The sequence below is a fragment of the Zalophus californianus genome, chromosome 9 (genome assembly GCF_009762305.2).
Source record: "Zalophus californianus isolate mZalCal1 chromosome 9, mZalCal1.pri.v2, whole genome shotgun sequence".
NCBI lineage: Eukaryota > Metazoa > Chordata > Mammalia > Carnivora > Otariidae > Zalophus > Zalophus californianus.
Window position 1 is genome coordinate 3,634,646 of NC_045603.1, and position 20,695 is coordinate 3,655,340.

The following is a 20,695-nucleotide window of genomic DNA, read 5'->3' on the forward strand; positions in this document are numbered from 1 at the left end:
GTACTTGGCTAACTCATGGCATGACAAACGAGGGAGCACTTAAATCACCTGTGCACTGGTCTTGCCCACTGTGCGGGGGAAAGCTGTCTCTATGTGTGGGTAAAATGTGAGAATCCACCCCCCCCACCCCGAAAACAAGCCAGTTCTTCAGTCCTGGGTTAGGATTATATTACCAAATGGCTTAAACATTTGGAATTTTCTTTTTTTTTAAGATTTTATTTATTTGAGAAAGAGAGAGAGTGAGAGAGCACGAGGAGGTGGGGAGATGGAGAAGCCGGCTTCCCGCGGAGCAGGGAGCCCGATACGGGGCTCGATCCCAGGACCCCGGGATCATGACCCGAGCTAAAGGCACACGCTTAACCGACTGAGCCACCCAGGCGCCCCTGGAATTTCTTAAAGTGTGTTTTTCACAGATCCACTCCAGCTACTGAAAACGTCTCAAGATAAGGGGGACTTGAAAACATAAAATTCTATAATGGACAATTTAAAATTTGAAGCGTCTTTAGTAGGTTTTGTCAGCTATGTGGCATTATTATTCAAAACCTTTTAAAGAGGATTTCACTCCGATGTGGGATCCATTGGGACCCCATCTTTCAAACTGTGATTTGGGGCCGATCTGGGTTTCCAGCACATGCAGCCGTGTTCACAGCCACTGTCAGCAATGATGTATGTGCGGTCCCTGCAAACGTTGCTTCTTATCCTGACCTAGAAACATTGTCCGTGCTTCTGCTTCTGAACTGACCCCTGGGTCCTCTGTCTCTGAGCCCGAGGCACCAGGAATGGACACACTGGAGTCTCGTTTGCTTTAGAAGATCCCATGAGAGAAGCTTCTGGTGCTTCCCTCAGCCCTGCATGTGGTGCTTCATTCAACTTGTCGGTTAGCTAGAACTATCACCACAGAGTAAACCCCGCCCGTTCTTTTATTGATGCAAAGACTCGGTCCCCTGGCTTCAGTGACCCCCTCCCCTTCCAATTTCCCCAAACACCTGACTCATCACATGGCAGGGAGGCAGAGGAAAAAGCATCCTAAGCTCCCAGAGCCGAAAATCAGGGCAAGATCTGGGTGGACGAGCTTGCAGGAGGTAGAGGGGGTGCAGTGTAGCCCCTCAGCCCTTTGGCATCCCACCACCTGCTGGTGTCCCTCCTGGAGGACCTGCCTCTCTTCCCCGCCTGCAGGGTGATGACATAGAGCCCTAGGGCTTGGCTCCGAGGGCTGGCCTCTGCCCACCTCTCACCTCCCCCCCTTGCGCATTGCCGGGCTGGTGCAGACACTGACCTTCCCATCTTGGCCCCAAACCTTCTTTGCCCTGACTGGCCTCTAGAGAGGCTTTCATCCCAGCCCTGGCCTGCGGGCCCCTCTCCTCCCCACGCCCTGCCTCACCCTTGGCCCAGATAGTGTATGTGTGCTGCCTGTTCTACTGAGGTGAGGGGCCTCTGCATGCCTTCCCCAAGGGGCGCCCCTGGGACCAGCTTGCTAGCTGTCTGGTTAGTTGGGGATGGTGGGCCAGTCGAGTCGTGGAAGAAACTAAGGCTTTGTCCCCAGCCATTCACTGGGGCTGCGAGCAAACACCGAGAAAGGCCAGACTCTGGGGTTGTGGGTGCTCCAGAGAGGCCACCGTGCCCCAGGACGTTGTCCGGTGCGCCCACCGCGGCCTCTGGTACCAACGAGGCTGCCCGGAGCAGGCGGCCCTGCTGGAGGAGGGGCCCTGGCGAGTGACCGCTGGGAGTCAGACCATCGCCCGCTTCCAGAGCAAGTAGATGAGAGGCAGCAGGACCCGGGGGGACTGAGTCAGCACCTTATTGGGCCCCCACTCTGTGGGGTCATCCGGGAGTGAAGAACACGTAAATGTCCTTGCTGTGTGGAGATAGTTGCTTCCGTCCAGGTCACGTCTGAGCCCTTGGGTGGCATCTGGCCCACGAGTGGAGGCCTGAGCAGGATCACCCGGCCTGGGGCAGCACCTGGCCCTCTTACTCAGGGCAGCCCACAGCCTGCGCCGCCTTCCCCAGGAGGAGAAGCTGGGGGCGGATCGCTGACTGACCTGAGTGTGGCTGAGCAGTGTTTTTGACCAGTCATCGGTCAACCCTGAGCAGGGTCAGGAGGACGTTGAAGGTGCGCTTGCCCGCCTCAGAGGGGCAGGCACTGGTTGGTCACACGGCATTTTGCCGGGACCAGTGAGCTGTTCCGAGCTGGGGCCTTTCAGTGTGCAGTGGCCCCCTGCACGGGGGGCAGAGATGACCCCCGCCCCCACCGCACCTCACAGCCCCTCCGCAGGCTCATCTTCTGGGCCCTGCGCCTCCCAGAACCCCTGGCCCTCAGGGCTCAGCCCTCCCTGGAGCCCGTGCTCAGCAACCCGTGCTCGGCGCCGAGTGGTCGGTATTTGCAGAGGTGACTTCTAGGCAAGCATTTCTCGAGCATTTTGTCCATTCTTGAGAACATGGGTGAGAGTGGCCAGGTTAACAGAGCATCGGAGGAGAGTGTCCCTCTGCTGGCAGGACGGGGAGGACCAATACCCCCTCCTGTGACCCTGTGTGGACACAGGGCCTGGGGAAGGTTTCAGCCCCAGTCAGTGGCAAGATAGTGTAAGCATCTACATCCCAAAATATGTGTACTGACGTATTTACAAGGGCTGTGTCCAGCTTCTTGCATCCCTAGGACGCGTACAACTTCAAACACACCCGTGATTCACACGGGATGGAAGCATGGGGCACAAACCCACGCGAACGGTCCCCTGTCCCCCCCGCGTGCTGCCGGAGCAGCCCTGGGGCAGACCCCCGCCTGGGGTGTTGGAATCGGCCGGTCAGCCCCTAACAGCTGTTGGTTTTTCCCGAATCGTGCCGAGATGCACATGACCAGCACCATCCTGACCACTCTGGGGGCGGAGTTTAGTAACGTTAGGTCGGTCCACAGTGTTGTGCAGGCACTGCCACCATCGTCCCCAGGACTGACAGTCTGTGCCCCCATCCCCTCCCCCAGCCTCTGGAAGCCCCTATTCTGCAGTTGCGTGGGGGCTCCGTGTTTAATCTGTCGGGGGCTCCACAGAGCATCTGTGATTTCAGGAGGCACTTGTTTCCGCAAGAAGGGTTTGCTGGGAATGCAGGCCCCTTGCTCACGCTCTGCTTGCGTTGCAGAGAGCCCCACGGTGAGGCCGGCTGGTCGGAAGGCCGCCCCGCAGACGGCGCACCCGGAGCCCGGTGCCGAGAGGGAGGCCCCGTTCAGGAGGCAGAAGAGGCACCCCGACGAGCCCGGCCGGTTCGCCGTCACCCTTGTCATCATCTACCGGATGCTGGGGCAGCTCCTGCCCGAGCGCTATGACCCCGACCGCCGCAGCCTCCGGTAAGGCCTGTTTCCGGAGCATTCCGAGGGGCTTTCCCAAGGCACAGCCTCCAGCACCCGAGCATCCGTGTGAGGACGTTCCCTGTGAGCCTGGCCCACGGCCGCAGACCACTGCCCTGACAGCTCCCTTGGACGAGGTTCTGGGCGTCCAGGCGGGCCCTTCCCTGGTGTTGCTGCCCGGCCGCCCCCTCCCCAGTACACGCCCCCCTCGGCCTCCACGGGCCCTGTCGCCGCACGGGGCCCAGCGGTGTCATTCCCGCGCCGAGGGGCCGCCCCCCACACCTGTCCCACACCTGTCCCACATCTGTGCAACTCAGGCGGCCGGTGGCCCCACTAGCTGCCAGGTCAGCACTGGCCGGAGAAACGAGAGCTGCTCTCAGGCTTTGTGGCCCCCGCAGAGGTGGATGCAGAGGTGGGCACCCACCAGGGCTTCACTGGTCAACCTGCGAGTCCCTTTCCACACCCGTCCCTGGGCCTGTGGTCTTCAAGTTCCTCCTCCTTCATGGCTGCATGAGATTCGGCCGCGAGCTGTGTGTACTCTACCCTCCAGTGGTTTCCAGGCTTTCCGCGGCTGTATGTGACCAGCGGCGACACCTTCGCACACATGCCTTCTTTCTCTTCCTTTTAAATTTCCGAAGTCTGCCTTTGGCCCGGAGGTGACCGGTGCCGGCAGCCATGGAACCGCCGCCAGGGCCGGGGCGCTTCTCGGGAGCAGCGGCTGGGGCTCTAGGCCTGCTGGAGAGATGTCTGCGCTGCGTGCTCCTGGCGGCGGTGCACGGGCTTGAGACGGGTGTCTTCTAAGCGCGCCTTTCCCCCTGTTCTCACTTCTCCACCCCAGGCTGCCTAACCGGCCGGTCATTAACACACCAATGGTGAGCACCGCAGTGTACAGCGAGGGGGCTGCCCTCCCCAGCCCCCTGGAGAGGCCCGTCCTGGTGGAGCACGTCCTGCTGGAGACCGAGGAGCGCACCAAGCCCGTCTGCGTGTTCTGGAACCACTCCATCAAGTAAGGGTGATGCCCGGGGTGAGGGGCTGTCCCCCCGCCCCTGGAGCTCTGCGCTTGTGTGGGGGATCCTTGCTGCAGTCCCCAGCACACTGTTGGCACAGTGTCTCATGGGGCGTCCTTTTGTGGTCTGTTGCTCCCTTCCGGCCCCTCGTGGGGCATGAGGCTCACCATGGGGGTGTCCAAGTCTCCTACACATGGTTACATGTGAACACGTGCACATCTGTGTACATGCACACACGTGCAGTACGTGTACAGGTATACATGGCTAGGGAACAGACACGCACACATGGGCACACACGTGTACGGGTGTACATGGCTGGGGAACCAGACACACACGCATGGGCACACACGTGTACGGGTGTACACAGCTGGGGAACAGACGCACGCATGGGCACACACGTGTACGGGTGTACACGGCTGGGGAACAGACACGCACACATGGGCACACACGTGTACGGGTGTACACGGCTGGGAAACAGACACGCACACATGGGCACACACGTGTATGGGTGTACACGGCTGGGGAACAGACGCGCACACATGGGCACACACATGTACGGGTGTACGTGGCTAGGATAACAGGCATGTACACACGTGTACGGGCGCTCATAGAACCCTCGAGAAGGTCAACGCAGACATAGGGCCGGGCACTGGCGGCACTCCATGATGCAGCAGCTGACACGTGCCCATTCCCCCATCAGATGAGGCAGGGCTTGTTCAGCATGCGCACGAGGTAGCACCCGGACACTCAGGCCCAGGGGCCCTTCCCCCCGCAGCAGCAAGTCCCAGATATGTGTGTGGGGTTGCTTTAACAAACAGGGGTCCATGGCCTCAGGCACCTGCCCATGAGATCAACCCAGCAGCTGCTGGGGCGGTTTTCCCCCTCTGAGGCCGTGCCCACTGCCCCTGCTTGAAGCTAGGATGGAATTTTGTGCATCTGGGAGTTTCTTTCTGGGCAACACAGACGTTCCCTCACGTCGTGCTTCAAACGGATTGAGTAGGTGCCTGCCAAGTGGGGTTTCAGCTCCGCGCTGTGCTGGACACCCAGGGGGAGCGTGTGGAAGCCCGGCTGCTGGGGCCTCACGCTGGGAAGCAGGCTTGGCTGGCCAGAGATCTTGCAGCTCCTTTATTTTCCAAATTCTAGTTAATGAGCAAGCAGCATCATGTCTGCAAGTATAATAGACACTTGGCTTACAAAAGGACCCACTGTCACCGCGAGGGAAGTGTGAAGGGCTGTTTGGCGTGCGTTAGGCACGGCTGTCTCTCATGGGCACTTGATTGGATCCCAGCAATTAGCTATTGCCTAATTATCCTCCCTGCTTCCTTGGTGCCTATCATCCCCAGATCTTAGAGCTCTTGGCAGACACGTATGAGCCTTCACATCCCATTTTACAGATGAGTAAACTAAGGATCAGAGAGAAGTTACTTGATTTTCCCAGAGTCCGGGAGGGCAGGGCTCTCTCTGAGCCCGAGACACACCCGTAAGCAGCTTGTCATTTGGGGCTTCCCATCAGTATAAAGGAAGTCATAATTGGGCCCTGCTTCCAGGCATTTGCCATAAAACATGGTGCAATCTGAAGATGAAAGTGCAGAACGAACGTGAGATATTATTTCTTGAAACACCTAGACTCAAAAGACTGAAGTACAAAGCAACCACGTTAGCAACCGAGTGCTTCTGACTAAAGGGGGATGTGGTCGGCCTGAGACATCCCCGTTTAAGTTTTACTACGAGATGACACAGAAACCATGAACTTCAGAGGGTTGCTCTAGGGCACTCCCCAGCCACGAAAAGGAAGGGAGAGTGTCCACAGGGTCCTGAGGGCTCTTGTCCTCATAGCGGGCGACAGCGGCACTGGTCTTGGGGATGGCGGCGGGGCCTCGGAGACCCCCCGGTGGAAGGGGTCCTCTCACGCCTGTCTTTTCCCTGCAGCATCGGGGGAACGGGAGGCTGGTCGGCCAAGGGCTGCGAGCTGCTGTCCCGGAACCGGACCCACGTCGCCTGCCAGTGCAGCCACACGACCAGCTTTGCCGTGCTCATGGACGTCTCTAGACGCGAGGTGGGCGCGGACCCCGCGGGCAGTCCTGCCCTCCCAGCAAGTGTGTCCAGGGATGAGTCCCTTTGGGAAGTTAGCCTGGCTCAAACCTGCCCCGTCCCACAAACCGAATCCACAATTAAAACCTGTGTTCAGGAGGGTTGGCCAGAGTCCGCCAGGATTTCCAGAACAAAACTCCCTGGAAACAGCGTTCAAAGAGGCTGGGTTGTAAATTAAAAACCCTGGTGGCAGACCCCAAGCCTCAGCCCGAAAAGAAAGCCCTGGAGAAGCCTCACTTCAAAGCAGCATTCTCAGTGTTGTTAGATGGTGCTGTGTCTACCCCACTTTAAATTTTAAGGGAGAACAGAGCCGGCTGGCCGGGACAAAGGGAGTGTCTCCTATTAGCACCACACACGCTGGCCCAGAGACACAAAAGAGGGGGGCTCGGTCGGGAGCCACCGAGGCCTGCTAATGTTTAACCTCTGGCATTTTCCCGGGCCTGGGAATGCAAGCCAGCCTCTGTGAGCCTGCGGGTGAATAGGGCGAACAGGGCAGTGGGCCCCCAGCGGGCGGGCAGTGAAGCCAGCCTGGGCTCGGACGTGTGCGGATGTTGGTGTTTGGGAGCCAGAAACGAGGCCTGGCGGGGGGGGGGGCTCACCTCGCACATTTTTTTCAGGCCTGGGATGTGTCCCAGGAGGCCAGCTTTTGGTCCCTCCCAAAAGCTCTCTGGTGTGCAGGTTTCTGTCACATTGTTGAGAGGGTGATAGCCCCAAGTTGCTGCTCATGGCGGCCAGGGTGACAAGAGGAAAGGGTGTGCCCTCGGGCCTTCCCCTGACCGCAAAGCTTCCGTGGGCAGGGGGCACTTTTTGAGCCGGTTGCCCCAGGTCCTGACCTACAGGGATTAGTTATTAGTGGGGCGGGATTGGGGTTTCTTCCCCTAGCCAGGGAGCTGGGCGGTGCCGGGAGCCTGCGGGGAACCTGCCGGGAGCCCCTCCGACTCACAGGTGGAGGGAGCTGAAGTTCGGGGAGAAGTCAAACTAGAAGAGGGCTCACTGCTCCCTGCCCCGGGGCCTCGTCCACCAGCAGGAGGCAGCCTCTGGGCCACCGGAGTGCAGTGGGAGGGAGCCCTGAGCCCTCAGCCTCCCCTCCTGGCTCCCAGACTTTCCCCAGTAGCCCCCTCACAATCCCATGCAAGTCGCTGAATTCCAAACGGTGCTTTCTGGGGCTTCCCGGAGAGCTGGAGCTTAGGTTGCTTCCTAAGTGGCAAGGCTCCGCGGGGTCCTGGACAGCTGTCCTGTTTTGCAAAAGCACAGGGGACGGCAGCAGCCCCGTGCGGCTGTGGCCCATCTGCCTTCTGTATGCTGAAAGTCTGTGTGCAAGTCCCTCCCGGCTCCGAAGTTGGGGCACGCAGGCTCAGCATCTCCTGGATGGTAGCCTTTATGTCTGAGGTTTTTTTACATTCTTTTTTTATTGGGACAAAATATACAGAACACAGATTCACCACCCCAGCCGCGTGTCAGTGGACAGGCCATTCAGTGTGGTGCAGCCACACCACCACCATCCCTCTCCAGAACTTTTCTTTTTAACCCCGCAATAATTCATTTGGAGTTTGGTTTTGGTTTTTGGCAGCCTGAGAACCGTGGCACCGTCGTGTCAGCTCTGCCCATAGTAAGCTCGACCTTAACGTGCTTTCATTGTGCAAGAGCCCCATCAGAGCAAGTCCTCACATCCTCCTGCCTTACCCGCCCCCCTGCCCGCAGCACGGAGAGGTCCTGCCCCTGAAGATTGTCACCTACGCCGCCGTGTCCTTGTCGCTGGCCGCCCTGCTGGTGGCCTTCATCCTCCTCGCGCTGGCGCGGACGCTGCGCTCCAACCTGCACGGCATCCACAGGAACCTCATCGGGGCGCTCTTCTTCTCCCAGCTGGTGTTCGTGATCGGGATCACGCAGACGGGAAACCCGGTGAGGTCCCTCTGCCGCCGCCTCGGGGGTGCGCGCGCAGACCGTCAGACCCCTCTCCGAGGCGGAGGCAGTGCGTCGTATTTAAAGTGTAACTTACAAAGGAGCGAGGGGAAGTGACCGCGGTGGAGACGTGAAGTGGGTTGGGCTTGAGGGAGGCGAGGACCAGAGAGGTGAGCTGCTGCTGGTGGAGCTTCTGTAGGAGGCCAGAGATCTGAGCCCCTGCCGCATCTAGGGAAGGAAGGAGGGCGGGAGGGGCGGCTGATGGCCGGGGAAGGGTCCCTGGGGCGTGGGGTAGGGAGCAGCCTTGGAGGGGAGGTGGTGGCACAGCCGAGGGGACGGGTACAGGAGAAGTGCACCGGGAGGCTGGGAGGTTTGTGGCTTTGGTGGTGCCTGACTGGTGGCAAAGTGATTTAACATGTTTACAGTGGGGATTTGCAAAACACAAGGGTCCCCAGCTGGCTGACCCCGGTGGGGAGGGGGGCAAGGTTGGAGGTGCAGGCTGTGTCCCCAAGGCTTGGGCTCACTGAATCCCTCCCCGGTGAGGCGCCCAGGACGGGTGAGAATGAGGGACCGCCCGAGGCACACAGTTCCTTCCGCGTGGGTTCCCTTATGCGTCCATCGCAAAATGGGGACCCTGTAGCCCTAGGGGGCCTCGAGGCCAGCTGACCAGCACATGTGTGTGTGTCGGGACTCCGCGAAGTCCGGAGGTTACTCTCACGTCATCCCGCTCTCCGAAGGTGAACAGGGGACTCTTGGTGGGCCATTCCAGTATGGCCACCAAGTGCTGTTGACAGAGCTGTCGTTCCCTTCCATGCTCGTGCAGCGAGGACCTGCTGATTGTCACTATGTTCCATCTACCCAAGACCCAGATCCAGGAGGCCCTCCCATCTCCACCCATGGAACCCCTGTTCCTGACACGGACACACGTGGCAGTTCTTGAGTGTCACGTGCCAAAATGGTGCCGTGGTGGCAGGTGGGGGAGCTTGCCTGGTTAGGGAAGGACCGACCATCCAGTGGGAGGGCTCCCCGATAAGTCGGGACAGGTTGGGGAATCTGGCCCCCCAGAGCCCAAGGGGCCACACCAGGCAGCGCCGCGTTCCTTCTGCAGGCAGTGCTGCACCACGGAGAGCCATGGCCGGTCTGCGTGTTAGGAAGATGCCCAGAGGGCGGAACTGCTCTTCTTAGGCAGGGTGCTATCTTCATAGGTCCCCTGGATGGAGGCGAGGCCTAGGACCGAAGTCAGGGCGGCGGGCATGAGGAGAAGGGCAGGGGTCAGGGCTAAGTGGGCATGGAGGGAGGAGGAGGGCTGCCTTAGGTCTCCAGTAGGGGGATGAGTAGGTGGGAACGCCGCAAAGTGAGATGAAAACTGAGACAGGGTGGCTGGTCTGGGTGTGGCTGGCCAGGCCGTGGGAGGCCGAGGGCAGACGTGGAGATGTGCAGGGGGAGGCATCTCCCCCTCGTGAGGAGGAAAGGTGTCTGTGGGAATGGGTCAGCCCTAGGAGAGGAAGTGGCATAAAAGGAAATAGAATGTTCTGGCGAGCTAGCCGCTCAGGGCCACTGGCATACTTGAGCTCTTCCTCCTCATTTGTTGCAAGCAGCGGGAACCCCTTGAGAGCCTCTGGGGCGGCCAAACCTCCTCCGGAGGAAGAGGGTAGGTAGAGGCAGGGTGTCACAGGCAGACGGCCCTGATGGCCTCAGGGGCTTCTCAGCCATGACTTGGGGAGCACCAGGCCTGGCAGAGGACACGCACAAGGGCAAACCTCCTTGCTGCCCTCCGGGTGCTCCCCGCGGCGCTGGGCCGGCGGGGGACGGGAGAGGGGCCGTCCCCATGTGGGGCCCTGCAGGGGTTTCTGTGCATCCAGCCAGGCAGGTGCACCTCTCCCTGCGTGTCCTTATCCGCGTATCAGACAGGTGAGGCTCTCTGTGGGAAGCCACATGACTCATTTCAAAAAGCCTCCCAGTGGGCCCTTGAGTGGTCTCAGCAGAGGCAAGCCGCTCCTTGCAGCTACATACCGACTGTGCAATGCAGAGAGGCTGTCCGCTTCTTCCAGGCACTGACTCATCTGCAGCTTTCCAGCCTGCCGCGCACCAGTGAGCACCAAGAGAAGGAATGCCGGCCGCACGTAATTCTAGGGACTTGGCACCTCGCCTGCATTTTATGGGTTTTCTGTAAACTCACAATCCCATCTCGGGGCGAGGTTTTTCATCTCCCAGATTACTGGCAGGTTGAAATGATTTATTCGTTAGCATTTTGTCTTTGTTCTGTTTCTGGAAAAGGTAGTACGTTTAGTGCAAAAGTCTGTGCACGTACAGCCCCATTAAATTTTAAAGTGTATCTCTAACACTTTTTTTTCAAAAGGTGGTTTTTTGGGTTTACTTTTCACATGATTGAAGGCAGCAAGCCAGCCAGCCTCCTCACTGTTCTCCCTTGTCTAAGCCCACCGTGCTTTGCATGCAGGGGACCCTGGGGGTATGGGGGCGAACGGTGTGGGGCTCCCCCAGCCCCAGGCTCGCCCTTGGCACCCAGGCTGACGGCTCTGCTCATCGCTAAGGGCAGACCTCCCGTCTCCCGACTGTGGAGTCAGAAGCAGAGGACAGGTTGTCCAGTCATATGTAAGATGCTGTCTTGTCTTCTGCTTGAGTGACTGTTTTGTCCTGTATTTGACAAATGTCAGTGCGAGAGTTTCCGCCCACGTCTCTGGGGGTTTGTTTCTGGGGAGAACCTGGCCTGTGCAGGCTGACCTGGCAGCAGGTGTCCCTTACGTTCCCAGCCAGCCCGCGCTCTGGTCAGCTCCCCGCCAGGTACAATGGCCTGGCACCGAGCAGAACAGCCTCCAGTGTGGGTCAGGGTGGTGGCCCTGTGTCTTCTACTCCTGTGTCTGTTGCGTGGGGTGGGGGTGCTCCTGGGTAGGGACACTGAGACCCTGGGAGGTTGTGCTGATGGGACGGCAGCCAGGACTGGACAGAATGTCTCGAGCCTGTGGGGTGTGGCCTGGTGGAGGGGTAGCTGTGGGGTCGGGGCCTAGGTCTGGGGTGTGACTGGGAGGGGCGGGGCCTAAGAGTGGGGTGGGGCCAGGAGGGCTGGGGCCTGGATGTGGCTGGATATGGGTGTGGCCAGGAGTGGGGCTGTGGTCTGGAGGGGGCCTGGATGTGGGTGTGGCCAGGAGTGGGATGTGACCCCCCCCCGGAGGGGAGGGGCCTGGGTGTGTATGGTGGGTGGTCAGGAATAGGGGATGGGGCCGGGGGCGGGGGCTGGATATGGGTGGGGCTAGGAGGGGCGGGGCCTGGGTGGGGTGTGGCCAGGAGGGCTGGGGCCTGGATGTGGGTGTGGCCAGGAGTGGGGTGAGACCAGGAGGGGTGGGGCCTGGCTGTGGGGGTGGGGCCAGGAGGGGCAGGGGCTGGATGTGAGTGTGGCCAGGAGTGGGGGTGTGGTCTGGCAGGGGTGCGGGGGTGGGGGGCTGGATGTGGGGGTGGTCAGGCGTGGGGTGGGGCCAGGAGGGGCAGGGCCTGAGGCCTCTCTCCCTTCCCTGCTCCTCAGAGCTTGCCCCGCCTTTTAGGACCTTGCAGGGGCGCCCGCTCACATCTCCCAGCTGGGCAGCCTGGGGAGCCCTGGCCAGAGCAGCCCCTGCCAGTAGGCCCCCTGTGAGGCTGCTCTGGGCCAAGGCACCGCGCTCCTCCAGGTCTGGCCCGGAGCACCTCACACTGGATTTGCACTCATGGCCGCAGAGGCTGGACTCCCTGTGACCCCACCATGTCCCCAGCCCCTCCCTGACACTGCCTTCTTCCTGTTCTCAGGGACACAGGGCTGGCTCACCAAGGCCTGGAGAGGGTGGGATGCTGGCCCTGTGCTGCCCTGTGGAAGTTGGTTTTCTCTTCCAGCCACTTGGCCACATGGTGCAGCCCCGCCCTGCTGAGGACAGGAACAGAGCAAATACTCTCTTCCCTGTTCTGTTTTTGGCGGGAAGTGGGAGGCTCTGTTAACTTGGTGCAGGCAGGAGGAACTTACTCGATGGCAAAGTCACGAAGCGTGAGGCCTCCCCCTCCCTCTGGCCACACCTGCTGGACCCTGCAGACACCCACACGGGTCCTGCGTCGCTGGTGGAGGCCAGCACCACAGCCTGGGGCCCGCAGCCTGAGCAGGCCGCCTTCAGACTATTTCTTTCAACTTTAAATGCCTGTAGGTAGGAATTTGGAGCCATGACATGAAAATACAAGTTTCCAGCTCCTAATGAAAACATTAGAGGCTCTGCCTACCCTTGCCCTGTGTCTGCATTCACTCCAGGCGCTGATCTGGGGTTGGGGAGGGGTCCCCGAGGCCCCCAGCCGCCTCACTCCCCATCCTCTCTCCTCCTTTGGGAGCCTGAGACACTGTGGCTCAGTGCCCAGCTAGCTATTCCTGGGTGAATCACATAGAACGAACCAGCTAACTCGATTTCCTTTCCCAGACCTGCATACCCTCAGGTTTGCAAAGTGGTCTGATTGGTCCCTTCCCTCCCCACCCTGTGCCCATCTGCCCTCGGCCTCCGGGGCAGCGGGGGTGGGTTCCCGCGGGGCGGGCGCTGAGCCGAGCTCCCTGCCCTCACAGTTCCTGTGCACGGTGATCGCCATCCTGCTGCACTACGTCTACATGAGTACCTTTGCGTGGACCTTTGTGGAGAGCCTGCACGTCTACCGCATGCTGACCGAGGTGCGCAACATCGACACCGGGCCCATGAGGTTCTACTACGTCGTGGGCTGGGGCATCCCGGCCATCATCACAGGTGAGGACTCGAGGAGCAACCCTGGGGGGTGGCCTGGGCCGGGAGCCGACCACCGCTTGGGGAATCCACGTGACACTGCCCACACAGCAGCCCACGTCAGCTTAGCCCACGGCCCTGGGCCCAGGCGGACGAGCTCTCTGGCCTCCTCTGTCTTTGGTACCCAGCGTGACCGGCCCCCAGCAGAGGAGGCCCTGCCCTGCACTTGCGTCTGCGCACATGAGCCTGATCGCTCAGTGCCTGCTGGGGGATGCGTCTCCTGTGAGGTGTGGTGTGGACTCCTTGAGAGCTGGGTGCGGGTCTGCTCAGGGTTCTGTCTGTGGCACCTAACAGACAAAAACTCCGCGTCTGCCCGGCGTGTGGGTGGATGGGTATGCGTGCACGTTCATGTGTGTGCATGTGTGTTCTGTCTGTGGTGTGTGTGGTCTGTACGTGGCATGCGTGGTCTGTACACAGTGTGTGTGGGACGTGCGGTCTGTATGTGAGGTGTGGGGTGTGTGCGCGTGGTACGTGAGGTCCATATGTGGAGTGTGTGTGCGCGCAGGGCTGGGAATGTCACTGTGGCCATGTACCGCCCAGGCTGGCCCTCAGGAGGGGCCTCTCCTGGGGTGTGGCCCTCACTTCCCTCCCTGTCGTCCAGGACTCGCGGTGGGCCTGGACCCCCAGGGCTATGGAAACCCTGACTTCTGCTGGCTGTCCCTTCGAGACACCCTGATCTGGAGCTTCACCGGGCCCATTGGAACGGTTATCATTGTGAGTCCAGGAGTTTTGCAGAGCCCACGATTCTCGGGGATGTGCGAAGCTGGGTGCGTGGGCTGGGAGGGGTTTTGGGGGCCGGCGGGGTCCTTGGCTCCTCAGAGCGGCCTGTTGGGCAGGAAGGGCTGATCTACTGGGGCCTCGCCCTTGGACCTGCGGATTCGTTCCACGTCTGCATCCTTGTCCACCGTGAGGCAGCTCAGCGTCCAGCCGCCCGGAGGGTCCCTGCGGGCAGGCGGGCTGTGTGAGGCCTTCTCGTTCCAGCCACACCTCGAGACGCAGGCACAGACCCTCAGAAGCGTTTGGTCTTCAGATCTGTTGTGATACTGAGAGCCGGCTCCCTGACTTTGGTTTTTTAAAAATGTTTTTTCAGGTCAACACAGTCATTTTTGTCCTGTCTGCAAAGGTCTCCTGCCAAAGAAAGCACCATTATTATGAAAGGAAAGGAGTCGTGTAAGTTGGTGCCAACGCTGATGGGCGGGTGGGACCCCCCCCGTGTGGGCTTGCACGCCCGGCAGAGACACCTGAAAGCGCCTGTCACCCCGTGGCCAGGCCCTTGGCCACCCCCCAGCTCGGCCACTGGGGAGGTGACAGACGCACCGGCAGGCCACAGTGCGGAGAGGCCAGAGCACCGGGGCACGTGGGGGGGGGGGTGCTGGGCACAGGGAGGCCTGGGGCAGGGAGAGGGACGTTGGGACCCCCAGAGATGGTAGGGTGTAGGCTCTGCAGCATCCGGTGGTAGAGTCGCTGAAGGGAGCAGGCTTGGGCTCTGTCCTCCTCGCCAAGTCCTCTTAACAGATGGGTATAGAGGAGGAGGGGCGATGACAGCCGGGGGTAGGGACGTGCTGAGGTGCCTGGATGCAGCAGAGTGGAGTCAGGCAGGGTGTTGGGGCGCAGGGGGCTGGAACTTTCTGGGTTGGTGGTGACGGTGATGTTGTGGCCGGAGGAGTGGAGAGTTTTCTAGGCGCTTTAAAAAAGTGTTGGGAAGGAAGGGAGGAGGGGTAGATAAATGGCTGGATGGCGGGGGCGGGTGCAGGGGAGGGAGGGGGCCCAGAGTCACTCCCGCCCCTGCGCCCCTCCGCCAGCTCCCTGCTCCGAACCGCCTTCCTCCTGCTGGGGCTCGTCAGCGCCACCTGGCTGCTGGGGCTGCTGGCCGTGAACAGCGACGCGCTGGCCTTGCACTACCTCTTCGGGGTCTTCAGCGGCTTGCAGGTGGGCAGCTGTCCCGGCGACCCGGTGGGCCTCCGCTGGGGCCAGCCTTGGTGAGGTCCTGGCCACTTGTGCTACCTCCTGTCTGGAAGGCCCGGGGGAGGTCCTGGACCCAGGGTCCAAGGACAGACGGGGGCCTGGGCGTGGCTGTCACAGTGTGGCCGCAGCGTGCTGGGGGTTCCGGTGACGGCTCTCCGCACGTGGTCCTGCCCCTGACAAGGAACCTGTGGTCCCAAGCACAGCTCTGTCCAGGGCCTTCCCGGGGCCCCCCGGGACACTGTCCTTTGCTCAGCTGGTGCCGGGGCTCGTCCTCCCTCCGCGGGGCAGAGTGCATCCCACTCGCGTCCGCAGGGACGGTGTTGGCCATTTACAGTTCACCCCGAGGGTCTTCCCAGCAAGTGATGTCATGTTGGGGACGCAGATGGCCCGAGAGCCCTCCTGGCCTCTGGCGTGCTGGCTGCCCTGCCCCTGCTCCCCTGGGCAAGCAGAGGCCCCAGGGAGGGGGTACCCAGGGCGGGCCCCCGCGGCCAGACTGGCCCTGGGCACTCAGCGGCACATGGCGGTGGCACCGCTCTGTGCTTTCTCGGGCAGGCGGGCGTGCCGTCCGGCGGCCACAGGACCTTGGCTGCTTTCCTGACCACCGGGCCCTGCCCTGACCAGCCGCCCTTCCCTCCAGGGTCTGTTCGTCCTCCTATTCCACTGCGTGCTCAACAGGGAGGTCCGGAAGCACCTGAAGGGGGCGCTCTCCGGGAAGAAGCTGCACCCGGATGACTCGGCCACCACGAGGGCCACCCTGCTGACGGTAGGCGGTGCCGGGGGACCCGCATGGCTGGGGGGGGGCGTGTGGGTTTCTAGATCAAGCATTCGACGCAGCTGCCCAGTCTCTGGGACCCAGGCATCAGAGACCCTCCTTGGAGAGTGGCATTGAGCCTGATATCATTGCTGATATCTTGGGAAGAGAGCAGCATTCACCAGGTGGGGTCTGTCCTTGTCACAGCCCCATTGTTCAGGGTCGCAGAGGACAGGGCAGCGGCAGGCTAGAACCCCTGACCAGAAGCCGTGGCTGTGGGCAGGAAGCTGTCCTCGGACCACCGTGAGGGCTGGGGCTGCTCTCCTCTAGGCCGCCACGAGGCCCCTGGGCTCTGCCGGGCAGGGCCTCAGTCAGGGTGCTGGCACCGGGGCTTGCTGTGGGGACAGAGCCGTCCTCTGCACCCCAGGGGCCTCTGCTCCGGCGGTAACCACTCCCCTCCCACAGCGCTCCCTCAACTGCAACCACACGTACAGCGAGGAGCCCAACATGTTCCGCACGGCCCTGGGCGAGTCCACTGCCTCGCTGGACAGCACCATCAGGTCAGGCTGGAGCCGGGCGCCCTCGCTCGTCCCCAGGGAAGGGGGGAGGCCCAGCTCTCAGGGCGGATGCGGGCTGCCAAGCCAGCTGGGGAGGCGCGAGCGGTGTGCCCTGCTGTTCTAGCTGATGTGTGGTTCCCCATGTGCTCTGGGAGTCTTTCGTGGCAGTGAACCTTCCAGAGCTCCATGGGGCCATCTTGGCACATGCCAGTGGTGCCCGGTGATGTTGGGTGGTCATGTCATGCAAACCCCTAAGTGACGGTGCTGAGCCCCCCCTCCTACCCTCTCTAGGGACGAAGGGGGCCAGAAACTCAGCGTGTCCTCTGGGCCAGCACGGGGTGGCCATGGGGAGCCAGATTCATCCTTTGTCCCCAGGAACACCAAGAAGCACCACGGTATGTGTCCCCTGGAAGGTGATCCCCCATCCACCTGGGCATCTCCCTCCTGGGGGGCCATGGTGGGGAGCTTCTTGTAGGCTCTTGTCTGGCCCGTGGGCCTCTCGGTCACTGGACGTACCGCCTCAGAGAGGAGTCTGCGGCTGCATCCCATTCAGAAGGTCAAAAGGGAAACGATTGCTCCCCAGTGCCTGGGGCCCCGCTGGCCCCCTCCGCCCTTGGCCTGAGCCTCCGTCCCTCCTGCCCACCCTGTAGGCCGCGATTCAGACTCCGATAGCGAGCTGTCCCTGGATGAGCAGAGCAGCTCCTATGCCTCCTCCCACTCGTCAGACAGCGAGGATGATGGGGTGGAAGCTGAGGACAAATGGGACTCAGCTCGGGGCCCCGTCCACAGCACCCCCAAAGGTGAGCCAGTGTTGGGCTGTGGAGTGTCTGAGGGCCTGCCTCCCTCCCAGGATGGAGAGCAGTGGCAGCATAGAGGGACAGCAGGTGGGAGGGACAGCGGGTGGGAGGGACAGCGGGTGGGAGGGACAGCGGGCGGGAGGGACAGCGGGCGGGAGGGACAGCAGGTGGGAGGTGCTGGCTGGGGGGAGGGACAGCAGGTGGGAGGTGCTGGCTGGGGGGAGGGACAGCGGGTGGGAGGTGCTGGCTGGGGGGAGGGACAGCGGGTGGGAGGTGCTGGCTGGGGGGAGGGACAGTGGGTGGGAGGTGCTGGCTGGGGGGAGGGACAGCAGGTGGGAGGGACAGCAGGTGGGAGGTGCTGGCTGGGGGGAGGGACAGCGGGTGGGAGGTGCTGGCTGGGGGAGGGACAGCAGGTGGGAGGGACAGCAGGTGGGAGGTGCTGGCTGGGGGGAGGGACAGCGGGTGGGAGGTGCTGGCTGGGGGAGGGACAGCAGGTGGGAGGTGCTGGCTGGGGGGAGGGACAGCGGGTGGGAGGGACAGCAGGTGGGAGGTGCTGGCTGGGGGAGGGACAGCAGCTGGGAGGGACAGCAGGTGGGAGGTGCTGGTTGGGGGGAGGGACAGCAGGTGGGAGGGACAGCAGGTGGGAGGTGCTGGCTAGGGGGAGAGACAGCGGGTGGGAGGTGCTGGCTGGGGGGAGGGACAGCAGGTGGGAGGGACAGCAGGTGGGAGGTGCTGGCTGGGGGGAGGGACAGCGGGTGGGAGGTGCTGGCTGGGGGGAGGGACAGCAGGTGGGAGGGACAGCAGGTGGGAGGTGCTGGCTGGGGGGAGGGACAGCGGGTAGGAGGTGCTGGCTGGGGGAGGGACAGCAGGTGGGAGGGACAGCAGGTGGGAGGTGCTGGCTGGGGGAGGGACAGCAGGTGGGAGGGACAGCAGGTGGGAGGGACAGCAGGTGGGAGGTGCTGGCTGGGGGAGGGACAGCAGGTGGGAGGGACAGCAGGTGGGAGGTGCTGGCTGGGGGGAGGGACAGCGGGTGGGAGGTGCTGGCTGGGGGGAGGGACAGCGGGTGGGAGGTGCTGGCTGGGGGAAGGACAGCAGGTGGGAGGGAGAGCAGGTGGGAGGTGCTGGCTGGGGGGAGGGACAGCAGGTGGGAGGTTCTGGCTGGGGGGAGGGACAGCAGGTGGGAGGTGCTGGCTGGGGGAGGGACAGCAGGTGGGAGGGACAGCAGGTGGGAGGTGCTGGCTGGGGGAGGGACAGCAGGTGGGAGGGACAGCAGGTGGGAGGTGCTGGCTGGGGGGAGGGACAGCGGGTGGGAGGGACAGCAGGTGGGAGGTGCTGGCTGGGGGGAGGGACAGCGGGTGGGAGGGACAGCAGGTGGGAGGGACAGCAGGTGGGAGGTGCTGGCTGGGGGAGGGACAGCAGGTGGGAGGGACAGCAGGTGGGAGGTGCTGGCTGGGGGAGGGACAGCGGGTGGGAGGGACAGCAGGTGGGAGGTGCTGGCTGGGGGAGGGACAGCGGGTGGGAGGTGCTGGCTGGGGGAGGGACAGCAGGTGGGAGGGACAGCAGGTGGGAGGTGCTGGCTGGGGGGAGGCCCCGGCCGGAGTATCTGCAGAGCAGAAGCAGGGAGGTCTTGGAGGGTCTCTCTGGGGACCCTCACTTGAAGGACCCCACAAAGCTGGCCCCGATTGCTGCTGGGGGAGCCAGTGTTGAGGCTCGAGGGCGTTGAGGTAGAGTGGGGGGATTGTAGCCTGGGCCCCCACTGTCAGGAGCCTGGAGGGTGGCACCCTGTCAGGCCTGCAGCTCTGGGAGTGATGAGTCAGGGCCACTAGGAGGCAGCCTCCCCACGGCGGGACACTAGGGAACCTTTTAGGGGGTGTAGCTCCAAAAGTGGGGAGTCTCCCTGCTGTTGACGGTTGGTCTTGTGCCTCAGTGGATGCTGCTGCCAACCACATCCCTGCTGGCTGGCCCAACGAGAGCCTGGCTGGCAGCGACAGTGAGGAGCCTGGCGACAAGCCGCGCCTGAAGGTGGAGACCAAGGTCAGTGTGGAGCTGCACCTGGATGAGCAGGGCAATCACTGCAGCGAGCGCTCCCCGGACCAGGAGAGCGGCGGCCCGTTGAGGTCTGCGGACGTGCTCCCCAACCAGCCCCCGGAGCAGAGAAAAGGTGCTTTGGGAGTGGCGAGGGCCGCGTTGTTCCCGGGAAGCTGGGGACCAGAAAACCTCTCAGCGAGGAAGGGGGACAGAGGCGGGGCCGTTTTGGGAGGGGCGGGACCCGGGTGGGCAGCGTGCGGAGGAGGTGGGGGCGGGGTCCAGGAGGGGTGGGGTGGTGGGGTGGGGTGGGGTGCAGGTGGGGGCAGGACGGGGTGCAGGCGTGGAGGGGGCGGGGCGGAGTGCGGGGCTGGGGGCGGGGCGGGACGGGGTGCAGGCGTGGAGGGGGCGGGGCGGAGTGCGGGGCTGGGGGCGGGGCGGGACGGGGTGCAGGCGTGGAGGGGGCGGGGCGGGGGGCGGGGCTGGGGGCGGGGCGGGACGGGGTGCAGGTGGGGGCGAAGGGCGGCTGGGGTGCAGGCGGGGCGGGGGCAGGACGGGGTGCAGGCGAGGCCAGTACAGGTGGGTCAGGGTCTCTTGATGGGGAGGGGGCCCCCCCTGCACAGAGGCGACCATTTGGCCCTGCCGCGTGACGCTGAGACCCAAGGAGGGAAGAACAGGGGCTGAGGGGTGCTCCGGTGGGTCCACAGGGACTGTTCCTCGAGTTCCTGCATCCGGCAGCGTCAGCCTGACCGTGACTTTATCCATCTCTCCACCTCCAGGCATCTTGAAAAACAAAGTGACCTACCCGCCGCCGCTGACGGAGAAGACTCTGAAGTCCCGGCTCCGGGAGAAGCTGGCCGAGTGCGAGCAGAGCCCCGCGTCGTCACGCTCGTCCTCCCTGGGCTCGAGCGACGGGGCCCGCGCCCCCGACGGCACCATCACCATCAAGAGCCCACGCCGGGAGCCGGGGCCCGAGCACCTCAACGGGGTGGCCATGAACGTGCGGGCCGGGAGCGCCCAGGCGGCCGGCTCTGACTCCGAGTGAGTAGCCTCGGCCTCGGCTGCAGGGCAGCGGGAGCGGCCCCAGCCAGCTCCCCCTCCGCCTCCTGCCCAGGGGACAGGTGTCCAGTCCAGAGAGGGCCGGTGGTCAGGGGCCTGAGCACAGAGGGGCCCAGGGGCTGTGCTGGGGTACTCTGGAGGGGAGGGGCTTCAGCAGGGTCAGGAGGAGCCCGCCAAAGATGAAGTGGGCTTCTGACCGGGTGGGGGAGGGCTGCCAACATTCACGCCCTTGCAGGGGCTACCCTGGCCAAAGCCCTAAAGTCCTGCCCAGTCCTGAAATTCTAGGACTTAAGACCATGCAGGACTAAGCACTTTGTAAGGCTCTTGGTCCAGATCATCACCACCGCGTGTTGTGGTTGAGGAAATCGATGCTCTGGGGCACCCCCTGCAGATGAACAGAGCCGGGGGCTG

At 62.8% G+C, this 20,695-nt stretch overlaps 1 protein-coding gene across 3 annotated transcripts in view; it reads left to right on the forward strand.

The window, feature by feature from the left end:
* CELSR1 (cadherin EGF LAG seven-pass G-type receptor 1) overlaps nt 1–20,695 on the forward strand; it is a 140,081-nt gene that overhangs the window by 116,848 nt on the left and 2,538 nt on the right. For all 3 annotated transcript variants that reach the window (XM_035729133.1, XM_035729134.1, XM_035729132.1), the window contains exons 21-34: nt 3,130–3,334; nt 4,173–4,340; nt 6,271–6,397; nt 8,134–8,334; nt 12,920–13,094; nt 13,732–13,844; nt 14,221–14,300; nt 14,933–15,059; nt 15,733–15,858; nt 16,312–16,406; nt 16,695–16,798; nt 17,054–17,203; nt 19,128–19,361; nt 20,005–20,266. In XM_035729133.1, coding sequence (XP_035585026.1) covers nt 3,130–3,334; nt 4,173–4,340; nt 6,271–6,397; nt 8,134–8,334; nt 12,920–13,094; nt 13,732–13,844; nt 14,221–14,300; nt 14,933–15,059; nt 15,733–15,858; nt 16,312–16,406; nt 16,695–16,798; nt 17,054–17,203; nt 19,128–19,361; nt 20,005–20,266 — 2,167 coding nt within the window. The remainder of the gene's footprint in view (nt 1–3,129; nt 3,335–4,172; nt 4,341–6,270; nt 6,398–8,133; nt 8,335–12,919; nt 13,095–13,731; nt 13,845–14,220; nt 14,301–14,932; nt 15,060–15,732; nt 15,859–16,311; nt 16,407–16,694; nt 16,799–17,053; nt 17,204–19,127; nt 19,362–20,004; nt 20,267–20,695) is intronic.